The following is a 16003-nucleotide window of genomic DNA, read 5'->3' on the forward strand; positions in this document are numbered from 1 at the left end:
ATCTCAGAAACTCCCTCAGAGCTACAAATCTGATTACTCTATCTGTCACTGCTAAGAGTGCTGTGGTCACAGGGACAGAAAATTGATCATGCAAACATTAGAAAACACTTCTACCCAACAAGTATAACCAGGCCACACCCCCAGATCTGTCCTGTGTTTCCTACAAGCCTCACCCATTCCGAGCAAAGTTGGCCCAGAATTTCATCACTGTCTTGCTGAGGTTAATCTCCTCTTCCGTGGCACCATCTGTGGGGAAGAAAGAATAAGCTTCACCTACTCACCACATGTTTTTGGTTTTTGTGTTTTGTATTTTTCTAATTTAACAATCGTACAGCAGGTGTGATGCTGTACATCATCACGGGAGCTAGTTAGAAATTCAAAGTCGTGTCCCTCACTGCATCTTATGAAGTTAAAAGCTACCCTTCAAGAATATGCTGGCTAATAGTCTACACTTGAAGTTAAGAATAGCTTTCCAGATATTGGCTTCCTTTGTCACCCATACTCATATGCCTGACCCAAGCATCCCAACTGTGGGTTTCTTAGTCTTGTAGGGTTTCCAGCTCTTGGGTATTTTCTTAATCTCTCTCTCCGACATTTCTAAGACATTACCAAAAATGAAGAGTCCCAGAAACACCAATTTCGCGAGAGAGGTGAGTTAGATTGCGAGTTACACGCAACTACTGAAAAGCAATGTATTGAAGGCTGCTGTGGAGGCTTCCCTCAAGTATCACATTACCAAATAAGGCAAATATATTACTCAGATATATAGTTAGATGAGTAAAACATGATAGACCTGTCCAGGATTAGAAATGAACATTTCCCTCACTCACGTCTCAGCATATTCTTATGGAAGGAAAATCAACGAGCTGTACTCTTATCCCAAAGTGCAGCCTGTGGCTGACCTACTATCAGTCTCTCTTGCTGACGTTATGGGTCATGATTCCGAGAGGGAACCGGGACAAAAGCCTACTTTATGTGTTTGAGAGCTCTGGAATGACTCCCACTGTAGCTCAACCCAGTGACAGAGCAGACAGAAAGCAAACCCAGAAGAAAATGAGAAACATGCACAAGGCCATCAAGTTAGAACTCAAATCCAGGCCTCCTAATGCCAAGCCACGGGCAGCAAAGAGACATTACCTTTTAAAAATGGAGATCCAAGCACTGAGAAGATTTCATCGCCATGGTCTCCTATCACTGCCTTGGGTCTCATGACTGATACGAAGCTTGGGCGATACTCAAACTCATACATGTAGGTGGCAGCCCCAGCATCTGTGGAGACATGAATTCATGCATGTTCACATTGCCCACTACACATCTGTGTGGTGCCAAAACCTCTATCCCCGCACTGAGATCCCTGTTTACCTTCACAGGGAACAAACATCATTTCAGGGAAACCTGTGGACTTGCTCACTGCTGCACAACTGGCCATTAGGAATAAAGACAGTAAAAACTAAAGATACTTGCAGAAAAGAAACAAACCTCTCTTTCTGTTTCAAGGAACCACAAAGCTTAGAGTTTTCTTGCCCTGCTTCAAACTTGCTTAGGGAGTGCTCAACTTTTACAGTGGCTAGGTGGCTCCAAAGAGAGAAGAGCCAACAGAAAAAGAGCTTGTCTGCTGACTTGCTTCTCCTCTCCTCTGCCTCCTCTCTTGCCACTAGAGGTGCCCTGTCTGTATGCCATGATGCTGGTTCTCTTGCTCATAGAAGAGCTGCCAACTATTGCTTCTTATGGACCAACCCATGTCCTCCTTCCCCACCGCCCCAAACCTTGGAACCTCAGAACTTTGCAGTATTCACAACAGTGCCTACAGCAGAGTAACTAAGAGAGAAAAGTGGGGAGATTTTATAGTGTTGCCTCTTTGGAGACAGTAGGAAATTTAAAAAAAATAAATAAATACAAGAAAAGAAAACTGCTTAACTTTGTATACACAGATTTGTGATAATTTTCTGTACATTTTGTACACTGTTGTTATTGCTTCACAGTATGAGTTAACGTTATTTATCACTATTAATGTGTATGAGTATGATGAGTATGTGGCTGTATTCTGTACCACAGCACCTGCAGAGCGGTCAGTGGATGACTTCCTGGAATCAGTTCTCCCCTTTTAGTTTAATGGGGGTTGTAGGACCCAAACTTAGGTTGTGGGCATTGTATGTACCAAGTGCTTTGCCTTCTTAATCCCCACAAAGGTTTTAAGTAACATATGCCATCTCAGCAGATGATGAAATATCAATCTGTCCAATCATCTCTCACAGAGTCTCTGCAACCACAGGGGCAATCCCTGAATCGTAATCCAACTAAAAAGCAGCTCTTCAATGTCAGGGAGGAGTGTCTCTGCCAATCAATCATTTTAGCAAGGATCTCAGACCTCAGCCATGCAGAACGTAGTGACTGAAAGAACGTATTTATTTTACACAGCATGCTGTTCAAGGTATTTTATTTTTGCTTGAAACATTGCTATTTATAAAAAAAATCTTCTATTCATGATTGAATATGAAAATATTTGAATAGTTAAAGATAGAACTTCCAGGAAAACAAAGACTATGGGGTGTTATCACCAGGATAAACATTTGAATAAGAAGACTTGCAGAAAGGAAGAAAATGAAAAGAGGACAGAGGGTATATTTCAAAAGACTGTGGCTGAAAATGCTCCCATTCTGGGCTAGGTTCCCAGCCTTAGGTCAAGGAATTGTTAATTCCCTCCAGTTAATTGCAGCCAAGACAGAAAGAAATCACAGTATTAACAATCGAGGAGAAAGAAAAACCCCAGGAGCAGCAGAGAGAAGACCTTCACGATTAAGGAAGGACCAAACCTACATCCGATGTCTTAGAGGAAATCTCATGGGCCTGGAGAGCAGAGTGGGAAAGGTAGGGTGCTGAAGGAAAGCAACCCAGCCTAGAGCATGCGCTCAGGAAAGGGATCCCTCAGAGGTGAGGACACGCAGCAGCTCTCCCAGACAGAGGCTGTGGAACTCGCTGCCTCTGGACTTGCCTCACACTAAAGCAGGCCTGAAAAGCTTCTGTAAAGCAGAGGACACCATCATCAAAACAAAGCGACTGCCTACAGATTGGAAAAGAATCTTCACCAACCCTTTATCTGACAGAGGACTCATATCCAGTATATATAAAGAACTAATGAAGCTGAAAAGCAGCAAACCAAGTAATCCACTTAAAAAATGGGGAACATAGCTAAACAGAGAACTCTTTGTAGAGGAATATAGAATGGCAGAGAAGCATTTAAAGAAATGTTCAACCTCATTAGCCATTAGGGAAATGCAAATCAAAACAACCCCGAGATTTCACCTTACACCCATCAGAATGGCCAAGATCAAAAACTCAAGTGACAACACATGCTGGAGAGGTTGTGGAGAAAGGGAAACCCTTCTCCACTGCTGGTGGGAATGTAAACTTGTACAACCACTCTGGAAATCAATCTGGCACTTTCTCAGACAACTAGGAATAGCGCTTCCTCAAGATCCAGCCATACCACTCCTAGGCATATATCCAAAAGAGGCTCAAGTACACAAAAAGGACATTTGCTCAACCATGTTTGTGGCAGCTTTATTTGTAATAGGCAGAAGCTGGAAACAGCCCAGATGCCCCTCAACTGAAGAATGGATGCAGAAATTGTGGTACATCTATACAATGGAGTATTACTCAGCAATGAAAAATAAGGAAATCATGAAATTTTCAGGTAAATGGTGGGACCTGGAAAGGATCATCCTGAGTGAGTTGTCCCAGAAGCAAAAAGACACACACGGTATATACTCACTCATATAAACATACAACATAGGATAAACCTGCTAAAATCTGTACATCTAAACAAACTAAGCAAAAGAGAGGACCCTAACTAAAATGCTCAATCCCCATCCTGAAAGACAAAGAGGATGGACATCAGAAGAAAAAGAAAACAGGAAACAACCTAGGAACCTGCTACAGAGGGCCTCTGAAAGCCAGAAGAAGAAAACAGGAAACAACCTAGGAACCTGCCACAGAAAGCCTCTGAAAGCTTCTGCCCTGCAAACTATCAAAGCAGATGCTGAGCCTGATGGCCAACTGTCGGGCAGAATGAATGGAATTTTATGTAAGAAGTGGGAAATAGCAAGAGCTGGAGAGGACAGGAACTCCACAAGGAGAGCAACAGAACAAGAAAATTTGAACACAGGGAACTTCCCAGAGACTCATACTCCAACCAAGGACTATTCATGGAGATAACCTAGAACCCCTGCACAGATGTAGACCATGGCAGTTCAGTGTTCAATTGGGTTACATAGTAATGGGAAGAGGGACTGCCTCTGACACAATCTGATTGGCCTGCTCTTTGATCACCTCTCCCTGAGGGAGGAGCAGCCTTACCAGGCCACAGAAGATGACAATGCAGCCACTTCTGATGAGAACTGATAGACAAAGATCAGAAAGAAGGAGAGGAGGACCTCCCCTATCAGTGGACTTGGGTAGGGGCATGCATGCAGAAAGGGGAGGGAGGGTGGGATCGGGAGGGGAGGAGGGAGGGGCTTATGGGGGGATATAAAGTGAATAAAGTGTAATTAATAAAAGTTAAATAAAAAATTAAAAAAAGTTAAAGCTCCAAAATAGCAATGCAGAGCTATTTTGAGACATCAAAGCCATAGGGGAGACATCAAGGCAAGGCACAGGCAGAGTGCTCTAGGAGTCCAGTGAGGATATAGACAAAGTTTTATCCTTCACATTGTGAGGGGTCAGCAGAATATTCCTGCTAATGATTACAGCCGGACAGATAATCAACTAGTTCCACCCAAATGATATAAATTCTGACATCAAGTGCACACAAAGTGTGTGTATGGGTGTTTTTTGAGGGACAGGGCTATGGAGTTTTTACCCAGAATCAATGTTAAACTATTATTAGCTTAATATAGGCTGATGGAAATTTAAGAGATTACATGTAAGCCTGATGGTAGACAGTAAGCAAAAACATTTGGTAGAAATACAACATAAATACAGAAAAGATCCAATATATGCCCTTACATAACACCAGAAAGCCACAAGGGGAAGCACCAAGAGAGGATGGAAGCATTCACAAAACAACCAAGGAACAACTTCAAAATATTGTTTGTAAGCCCTTGCCTATCAAACATTACCTTTTGAAATTTAAGTGACAGTCAGAAAGCATTTTAAAACAGCCTAAGGATATGTTCCCATAATCCCCCTTTAAAGAGGTACATACATACATAAAATATGTACGTTTAAAGAGGTATATGGATTAAAAATAAATGAATGAAAATAGATATTATATACAAGAAAAAAAATAAAGAGAAATGGTAGACAAGAAAGCTGAGTGTAAGAGTCTGGACCTGGTAGCTCACACCTCTAATCCCAGTACTTAGAAGGTTGAGGCAGAGGATTTCTGTAAACTTGATTTCAGTTTTTTTCTACACAGTGAAGTCTAGAATCTCCTGAGCCACAGAGTGAGAACTTACCTGAAAAAAAAAAAAAAGAAGCATGAAAAGAGAGAAATTCATAGCATCCATGACAGGATAAAATCACTCATAACACACAACAACGGTAAACACAGACACAACAACAGGGCTACTTGATATGCAAAACAATAACAGAGGCTCCAAAGGGAGAGACAGTGCACAGTAGCATGTAGTCAACATGAGGACACATATGAGATCATAGAGGGAAAAGGATGCAACTTTGGTCTAAGCTCTAATACTGTAAGCAGCATACATGAAAACAAATGGACGGTCAGCAAGCCCAAATCATAGCAGTGCAGTCAACAAACAGGACAAAATGCCACCACTGAAACAGCAGTGAGAAGCATTAATACATACCTTGGAATAATAACATAATGTTTATAAACATTTATAATGTTTATAATGTTCTTATTATAAAAAAAAAAGACATATGCTAGCCCTTTTCTGCTGCCTCCAGGAAAACACACCTCCTATCAAAGATAGGTGCCACTTCAGGATAGAAGGGTAGGGAGAAAAATGTTTTAAGCAACTGAAACCAAGAAAACAAAAGGTGTTGCTATTCTGATATTAGACAAAATAGACTTCAAACCAAAGTGAGTCAGAAGAGACAAAGAAGATCTCTTCAGGGGAACAATCCACCGAGAAGACATTTCAGTTCTAAACAATGTGCCCAAATCAAGAAAACCAATTCCCAAAACAAATTATATTAGATAAAAGCTACATATTAATTTTTTAAAAGTATGTAGCTTCAATACCCTTTTCTCACCCATGAACAGGTCACTCAAACAAAAGAAAATGAAACAGAGATGCAATAGAGTCAAATGAAATTAGAAATAGACCAATTAGACATCTAGAGGCATTCCATCAAACACTTCAAAAAAATTCTCATAAAAATTTTCTAAAAGAGTTCACTTTAGGACATAATAAAGTGTCCACAAATACAAGAAAATTGGGAAAAAAAACTGTATTCATTCTGACAACGGAGTAAAGCTAGGAACAAAGAGCAGGAAAAGCTACAGCCAATGCACAAACTCACAGAGATTAAACAGCATGCTACTTAATATTGAATGATCACTGAAGAACTCAAGGATGAATTAAAAAAATTCTAGAACTGAATAGGATGACACCACAACGTACCTAAGCCTACTGGATAATTGAAGACAGCTCTAAGACAAAAGTTCTTCAGCTCTAAGTGCCTATGGTAAAACATTAGAGAAGGGCTGTCATGACAGGTCAGCGGTAGCCGGCTCACTGCATAGACCTGACGACCTGAGCCCAACCTCCAGAACCCATGCAAAGGTGGAAGGAGAGAGCTGACTCTCTGACCTTTGACTTATATAAGTACATCATGGTCCCTGTGGGATGCGGTGCATCTGAGTAAATACATCGCTCCCTTGCCTCTCAGAACAGGAGGCCTGAGGTGTTCCCTTCCCCTTGTCTTCTAGAGCTCTCCAGTTGCAGCTAAGATGGACACATGCTGGACAGCTCTTCAGATGGAGGTCTGTTTTCTGGGACTATCTGCTAAATTAAACAGCATGTGGACCCTTTTCTCATAGATCCTTAGAAGCAGAAAGAGCGAAACAGCATGCCTGGCCATATAGAATCAACTTTTGAGGCCTTTGTGTCAGCAGGTTTCATATCTATCTAGGCCAAGAAGTAGGCAGGTCAGGGACCTAGTAGGTGAACTTGGGTCCATCTCCCATCTGACACCGGAAACTCACCTCTGTGACCACGAGACACCGTCACTGATGGGACACCGAATATCACATCTGCAATCAAGTCCAGGAACAGGTCTTTCTTTTTGGCAGGGTCATCTGTCCCTCCTAAATACTTCTCAGTGGCCTTTGGAATCAGATCCTCAGGGATTTTCTGAAATGGATCAGAAAGTGACCAGCCAGCTGGGTGAGAGCAATGACACTTCTGCATCCGGTGAAGAAGGAGTCATTGATCCTAAACTACCCCAAGTCCTCCTAATCCTCCTAGTCCTCCTCACCAAGTCCTCCCAGCATTGCCCATGGACCACTGGGACAAACTCTCTGGATTCACTTTCTCTTAATTGATGTTAATTTATTGCTATTTAAGTTCAGGTATCTGATCACATATTATTATTTTCTTGCTGCTTTGGTGAAAGAGACCCACATGCCTAAAGAGACCTAACAGATTAAAAACTGTCCTCCAGTAGATGTTCTTTTCAGCTGTCCCTATAGAAGAAAGGGGTTTCTTTATATCATCCCTGATCCTCTGGAAAAAAAAGTAATTTATTGGTATTTCTCCACGTTTTCTGAGGAAAAGACACCATTTATATTCTCACAATAAAAAAGAAAAAAGAAAAAAAAAGAAACAGAAAAAAAAACACAGAGGTCATCCGATTTGCTAGTTAGTAAATTTTCTTTAAGTTTACAGAGCCTAGAATATCTGTTAACATACAGAGTACAGCAGCCCATATGTCATAAAAAGAAAAATAAAACATTTGTAGCTAACCTGGTGTCCACCTATCTGATCTGTATCCAAATAACTCCATAAGGAAGTCTTTTGCTTCCAGTCTCCGGATGCTCTGGTCTTGGGTTGTCATAGTGTCCATGGTTTTGGTTTCGTTAGCTTTAAAAATAGGTCTTTTCCCCTAAAACTTATCCTGGACGCAATGGGATTTTGGTAGGAGAATCACATGTATGGGTTCAACACACTGGGATGGTAAAATAGGAAAATAAAAAAGGGAGAGCTTAAACATAGCCTTTCTACCATCAAATTGGTCTGTGGTTAGAGAGCCAACAGCCTTCTTTCCTTTTCAACCAACTCCCCCTATTCTCTAGAGTCTTACAAGCATTGGGTAGGACTTCCACAAAAGAGAATTGGCTGTCTTCTGGTCCAGTTTGTCTTCAGAGAGTGGATAGCCCATGAGCTGTTAAACAAATGATTAAACATTATGAATTATGGAGAAGTAACAAGAGCCAAAAGGCCAACTAAGCAAACCAAAGTGGAATGTGGTGATGTTTGGGGGCCTTTACAGGCATGGGAGTTGAAGTTTTTCAGAAAAAGTCAACAAAACCAATGCACATATATGAATGAATGCAAATAACACAGTGTTCCTTAAGACAGTCAGAAAACATTAAGGTCAGGGTCATATGGAAGCCAGGAGCTTAGGGACAGAGGATACAGGCCCTGAGGACAGAGGATACAGACTCAGGCGACAGGGGAAACAAGACCAAGCATTATGTCTGTGTGTCAATGTTCTGGTGGTGCCCTCTGAGGCCCTTCTGCAATGAGAGATGCAGAACTCTGGGGATGTGCTGACCCCATCCAAGTTTGCATTTGGAGATGTGCTCCTGTTTCAGCATGTCTTCTATCCCTGTATGCCACATCCCAGCCTGATACCAGGGCCCTAAAACGCCTTCTTGAGAAAGCTCCGCACTGCCATCAGAAAGCTTGGTGGCGGGCAGCCAGGGCCTTGAACCCCTCTTGAGTAGTTACTTTAGAAAACTTCCAATTATTAATCCCTCCTCTGCCCCAGATGTAAATTGACACTCCAAAGAGCTTATTCATCAAAGACTCTCAAACGTATTTACTTGGCAAGTTTTAAGCTCCTCTGAACTGTAGTCATCTGGGTAGATAACCCTTAATGAGAGCAGGGAGGACTTTGGTTGAGCCTGTGTGGAGTGCATCTAAGAGGTCTGGACATTCTCACCGTTGGAATGATCCAGCCAAACTCTTGCTTGTTGATGCCCACGATGTAGGGGACAGTGTTGAAGCTCTTCTCAGCCAGGATCTCTTCAGGTGCCTTTGGCAACACCACCCCATCAATCACGGCAGGCAGGAAAGGATAGGCCTAGGGAAGACAGAAATGTGGCCTCTATGGAATATTCTGTCTTCTCTTATATCTGTGCCCTCTCTGGGTGTCTGAGGCCTTGGGTTAGTGCAAAGATCCCTGTGCCTATGGCTACAGAAGCTCAGTGTTTTAAGAGAGACTAAGTCTTGGAGTCTCTGAGGGGTTAGCACTCACAAGGTGATGGTGGTAGGGGAGTACGAAGATCAGTTTTCATCCAAAGTAAAATATATACCATACAAAAATGTGGTTCAAGGTTTAGGTTGTATATTAAATCTCAAATATCCATGTATATGTTAATTTGGGTTAATTATTGTAGTAAGTCTGTGAACTTCCTGAAAACATTTGAGTTAGCAAATGCTGAGCCATTTCTCCAAGAGGAGTTTAAGAGTTAGTTCCTGGGAGCCGCTGATCACAAAATTTTCATCATTCTTCTTTTATGGGTTATTTTTTTATTTAATGACATCTTATATAACACTCTTTTCTTTTAAATTATTACTTGAAAATTAAATTCATTTACAACAAAGCACTGTTTGGGAAAGGCTTAAAATGTTTCTGCTCATAGTTTAAGTGAGTATAAGTTTCTTTGGTTTCTGTCTCATGATCCTGCTTTCTACTATGTTTTTCTTTTCCTTTCCTGTCTTTCTAATCTGTATCACACACAGGATCACTTTCCAGAAAGATATTCCTCCCTCTGTCCTTCTCTCCCACTCCCCAACAGCACACATGTCTCTGAGTTCTCTTTTGGATGCACCTTGATGTTGCCTCATTAACACCAAACTTAAGACCAAAGCATCACAACTGAAGCTGAAGGAAGTTCATTCATCACATGTGTTTTCTCTGTAATGTGCCTCACATTCACCTGTGCTGGGAACACTGGAAGTTCTTCATCGCTATGCTTGAGAATATCTTTTTTTTTTAAATCTTTTATTATTTTTTTTTATTAATTACACTTTATTCATTTTATATCCCCCCCATAAGCCCCTCCCTCCTCCCCTGTCGATCCCACCCTCCCTCCCCTTTCTGCATGCATGCCACTCCCCAAGTCCACTGATAGGGGAGGTTCTCCTCTTCTTTCTGATCTTAGTCTATCAGTTCTCATCAAAAGTGGCTGCATTGTCCTCTACTGTGGCCTGGTAAGGCTGCTCCCCCCTCAGGGGGAAGTGATCAACGAGCAGGCCAATCAGATTATGTCAGAGGCAGTCCCTCTTCCCATTACTATGGAACCCACTTGGACACTGAACTGCCATGGGCTACACCTGTGCAGGGGTTCCAGGTCATCTCCACGAATAGTCCTTGGTTGGAGTATGAGTCTCTGGGAAGTTCCCTGTGTTCAAATTATCTTGTTCTGTTGCTCTGCTTGTGGAGTTCCCGTTCCCTCCAGAACAGAGAAATTACTTCAGACAGCAAATAGTTGTCAAGAGGTAGCAGCGCACAAACCATGAAGAGGTTATTTGTGAAGAAGAGAGAAGAATCAAGAAGATGGTGTATTTCCTCTTTGACTTCTGATGGGAGCCTGGGCATGAGATGACTTGAGCATCTTGTTGCCCATTGAATACTGAGCAAAAAAATAAAGACAAAGATCCTTGCTGTGTCGTAAGTGTTGAGCTGGGGTTGCAAGTACATTTTAACAAGCGACTTCACAAATACAGACTCTATCACTAATGAAGGCACACTGTATGTGTTAGTCTCCATCTAAACTTGAGTGCTTTGGGGTGCAAAGTTAGTTTTTACAGGTAATGGCCTCTCTTCTCAAGGTGTCAAAACTGAGACTTCATCCACTATTTGGAGAAAAAAAATAATACAAGCATGGAGCAATAATCAAACAGGCTGACAAAATAGAATTTGTCCTGGGCATGATTACCACTGCCTTACAAAGGTCGGACAACACAGGGGGCCTCCTTGCAGAACTGCTTATTTGAAGAAAGATACACTGAAGTTACAAAGAGCCTTTTGTTTTGCAATTTGAGGAGGACCTGTGCCAGAACACTTTATACAAATAAGGGGAAAGGCAGGCATTTCCACACAGAGGAAAGGGCACAGGTCAGGAGAGGAGAGTCAGCATGCTGAGCTCACCCAGGACAGCTAGGCCTGGGCCTGAAGAACTGCCCTGGGGCACAGTTAGAGAGAGAGAGAGAGAGAGAGAGAGAGAGAGAGAGAGAGAGCTACTGCACTTTTTCTTTCCAATATATGACCCATCCCTGACACTCAGGGATATATTCAAGTACTAGTTCCATGAAGGAAAAATGTTTCATCTTTACTCAACATCTCCTAATCCAGAAAGCAAAGGTCCTTACCTCTTTTGGGTCTCCAAGCAAAGTCAAGACTGTCATCAGAAAGCAATTTACATATTCTAACTTGTGTTTACATAGACTGGTTTGGTAACCTAATGAGGAATGAAAGTGAATAAGGAACACAGAGGTGGAAAGAAATAAACCCGCAGAAGCCAGACAGCAAAGGATCATGTAGAAGAGCAAATGCATGGAAGAGTGATATTAGCAACCAAAAGGCACAGAGTAATTGCTAATACTATCCACGGTTAATCAAAAGCTACTCTGTGAGGCCAAGCGCATTTGCCTGCTTGGGTTAGAAGCCAGTGCCATCCTTCCTCCTCCTCATTATCTCACTGTTGGTCAGCAAATCGTCTCAGAAATTCCCTGAAAAGCATCCCAACTCCAGTAACATCTCACCACTCTACTGCAGGGGAAAGCCTACCTGGTTCTCCTGAACCTGTCCTGCCCATGACTTGTACACTAGATTTTTACACTGCTGTCCAAATGAACTCCATAGCTACACACAATGCCCTGTGATTACGATCTCAGGGCTTGCGAAACAGAGACAGGAGAATCATCAGCTCATCGACAGCCTAGAATTATGGTAGGCCTGTGTCTCAAATAAAAGCAAGATTGCATAAATATCCAAGGTTATTTTTTTGAAGCCCGCTGGACACCTACTTCTTGCTGAATCAAATTCCAAGCCTTTCAAATGCTACCGTACTTCCCTCGCCTCCTAAAACTAAAACTCAAGCTTCCTTCACCATCTCTCCTCCAAGCACACTGGCTTTTTCAGATGCTCCTCCCTAGGCTTGTAATATTATCTTCAAATTCCCCAACATCTGACTTCTTCCTAATCAAGTCATCTTTTATTTGCTGGGTACATTAAACTACCTGCCAGCTCTGTCCCCATGTCCCAATTTATCCTCTAACTGTTGGTCTAACTACCATCAGACACATCACATATTTTATTTGCTCTTCTATTGTACTCACCCAGATCCTGGAATGGAAGACTCCACAAGGCACAGAGTACAGTCGGTACACTGCTATACCCCAGCTGCTAAATCAGCTCTTGCCAAATGGCAAAACTCTGATGGGTGGCTAAACCTCATTTCCTTCTCAGGGCACACAAGGAATGACTATTATGTCACAATGGAGATTTTTTTTCATTCACAGTTAATTAGGGACAAATAATGTTAAGACTGACATTTGTAATCTGAGGGGGAAGAGGAGGAGGTCCTTACCTCTTTTGGGTTTCCAAGCAAGTCCAGTTTAAAAAGATTCTATGAAGATAAAGGCAAAAGATGTGTTAAAAGCTTTCCCTGAACGAAAGGAGATCATTTGAACTCTGCCTCCAAGGTACCAGGGTATTCCTCACCTCAGCTCTCCCCTGTCTGTGTCATCTGGGAATGAACACATGGTGGAACAATGTGAAGGAGACAGCAGAAGCAAGGGGAAAGGCCATAAGACCGAGAGCCAGATTTGTGGAGCCCTGGAGATTATGTCTATGTTCCTCTTCATTCTGCTCCCCTACTTTTCCCTTCTGATAACATTCCCTCAGGGAAACTGGGGAATGATGTGAGAGTAAGAGCATGGACAGAGTAATATCAAGGGGAACAGGGGCTGGATATGGAATGAAGCAGAAGGGCAGGCTGTTTCCCTCTCCCTCACATCTCAATTCAAGAGTTTGGATATTTATGCGTAAATTAGAGCGATATTTATGTGTAAATTAGTGTCCCTGAATGTAAACAGCAATTCAAAAATGGATATATAATGGTGTCCATCCACAAGAATCCTGAAAATCCATTGCTGACTCTTGGGGTGGAGATGATTTCTAAGCAAATAGAATATATGATTAGAATGCTACTGTCTTTTACTTCCCTAGCAGATGTGACTGTTTGGATAGAAGACAACAAAGAATGGAGAGCTGAGACACAGAGAAAGGCAGATTCTCAGCGATATCTTTACAGCATCTTGATACAGTCATGTTTTGAATTCTCTATTCAGAATATCTCAATTAGCTGAATATTCTGCTATAAACTAATTTTTTTCTGTTCTAAATCATTGAAATACATGCTTTCATTTTGCTTCAGAAAATCCTGATGCCCACAAGCTTGATGGCACTCCTTCCATGTGCCCTGAGCTGTAGATACATATCACTCAAAACAAAGGGATATGTTTTTCTACCGCGACAACCATAAAAACTGCCCTTTAATGGGCAGTTTCTGTTCAAATATATTTCAGAGCATATCTAAGTATAGAAAGTAGGGGTTGATAAGGACTGAACTAGTTTTTGGTGCATATGCGCTAAGATGAACTGTGCCCTTTGAGTGAAGTTTTAGGAGAAATCTTCTGTGGGCAATCATGTTCAAGCATACACGGGCATGCATATCATAAAAATCAAATGCATCATGAGATGAAGCATGCACCGTTAGAAAGAGCCTTATGTAATCCATGTCTGTCTATCAAAATAGGAATGCACCCACACTATGTCACTCAGTAACTGAACTCCTCTTCTGGTCCTCATGGAAGGAAGCCCCAAACATCCCTTGGAACCCTTAAGTCCTCTCACTCATGTGGTCTACTGTCACTGTGTTTCTTTCTGATATGTGTTATCATCTCACCTTTGAATAAAGTTTTCTTTTTTGCTATTATGACATCTGTAAGGGCTTATATTTTAGATCTTTGAATAAGAGACTGAAACACCCCCTCCCCCCCAAAGATTCCACCATTGGTAACAACACTACACTTTAGCTATTAGGTATAACCCCTATGGTGAAGTAACTGCTAAGACCCACTCTACTGCAGGACATGCCTCCATCAGTGAGCAGTACACTGTGTGTGTGTGTGTGCATGCATGTGCGCATGCATTGTGGAGCAATATATAATCATGGACGCACCTCCTCAAGAGCTCAGATAATCTCAAGGTATCCTGGATCGTAGGTCCCCTGAATTTTCCAAAGTCACCAACTATTTCTGAAATAGTATGGTTCTCTTGTGTCACACAGAAAATGCTTGGAATATTTGCTTTCTTCTACTATTAGAATATAGCTATTTAAATTCTGTGAATATCTTGGCCTCCTTTTATGAGCCTAATGACCAAAGCACCAAGGCCATATTGATTCAGTCCATGGACAAAGAGGGAGAAGCCTACCAGGAATCCCACAAGTATCCTGAAGTGTCCATTGTCCAGAGAGAGAGGCCAAGACCTCAGGTGATCCTTGAGCTTGTTTATAACGCTGAACCCCCTCCCCCCAAATGTGGTAGCTCTTAAGACTTTGTGTGCTCTTTTCTCTGCATGTTTGTCCTGCTATGTTTCCTTGTGATGGGAGATTCTCATAACTGCCTTCATTCCTCAAATGTCACTTCTCCAAGAACTATCCCCAATAACTATATTGAATGTGTTCTTTCTCTGTATGGTCACTTTTAACTCTGTAAGTCCATGTCTGGGTCTCTCTATGAGTAGTTCTCTGTAAGACAGAAACATGTTCAGTTTTTGTCACCATTACTTCCACAAGCTTTGGATGACTAGATGGATGATAGATTGACAGATGAATGGGCAGATAGGTGAGGGTGGCCAATAAAAGTAGGACTGGTAAGGACTTGGAAAGAAATGTAGGTATAAATTGGCTGAATGGTTCTTGGATTAAGGGCACACTGAAATAGAGATGAATGGCAAGTTAGGAATATACTGCTAACCTTTGATGAAAGGATATTAATTGTAGGATAAGCAGGAGGATGGACTAATTGATGGTAGATGACTGAATGGGGATATAAATGTCTGTTTTAAACCCTATTAAGGCAGCATAAGAACATCTGGAAAATTGTGTCAGAAAATTATGGTATAATTCAGTTTCTGTGCCAAATAATCTTGTGATGTTTTTCTGAAAAACATGCTGAATACTCTCAATCCCCCATATCCAGGATAGTGTTAATTCACAGGTCATTAAGATACATCAGAAAACAAGACTATTCAAAAATAAGCTTCATAAATTTAGAGGGATATCATAGAATTTTTCATTGTTATTGTTGGAATACTTTCAGCTGAACAGATGAAGATTGGAGTCAAGTACTTAGAGCGACTACCACTCTATGAATGTAGAATGGATATGCTTACCAGTTTTAGTGAGGTTTCCAAGAGCTCATCCTCTGTTTTCTGGCGTAGGCAATGAACCATAACAGCTGATGTGGTGGTTTTACACCCGGAAAGAGTAGAAACCAGCTGCCAGAGATCACAGGCAACAGCAGAGGTTAAGAAAAATGACCACATTCTCCACTAATGTACATAATGCATTCTATCCTGTATTCAGTTTTTCTCCCTCTCTATCTCTATCCCTCCCTATGATCTCTTTGTGTGTCTATCATCTATTATTTGTTATCTATTATCTATTTCCTATTCATTTACCTATCTATCTATCTATCTATCTATCTATCTATCTATCTATCTATCTATC

The 16003-nt window shown here is 41.6% G+C and overlaps 1 protein-coding gene across 1 annotated transcript in view; it reads right to left on the bottom strand.

The window, feature by feature from the left end:
* The window catches only part of LOC129686807 (carboxylesterase 1D), a 31480-nt gene that overhangs the window by 3034 nt on the left and 12443 nt on the right, over nt 1–16003 (bottom strand). Inside the window, exons 7-13 of the mRNA XM_055620908.1 lie at nt 15667–15771; nt 12794–12832; nt 9139–9279; nt 8275–8355; nt 7178–7325; nt 1138–1269; nt 174–246 (exon numbers count right to left, since the gene is read on the bottom strand). Coding sequence (XP_055476883.1) covers nt 174–246; nt 1138–1269; nt 7178–7325; nt 8275–8355; nt 9139–9279; nt 12794–12832; nt 15667–15771 — 719 coding nt within the window. The remainder of the gene's footprint in view (nt 1–173; nt 247–1137; nt 1270–7177; nt 7326–8274; nt 8356–9138; nt 9280–12793; nt 12833–15666; nt 15772–16003) is intronic.

The sequence above is a fragment of the Psammomys obesus genome, unplaced genomic scaffold (genome assembly GCF_907164565.1).
Source record: "Psammomys obesus unplaced genomic scaffold, mPsaObe1.curated_primary_1811, whole genome shotgun sequence".
In the NCBI taxonomy this organism is placed as follows: Eukaryota; Metazoa; Chordata; class Mammalia; order Rodentia; family Muridae; genus Psammomys; species Psammomys obesus.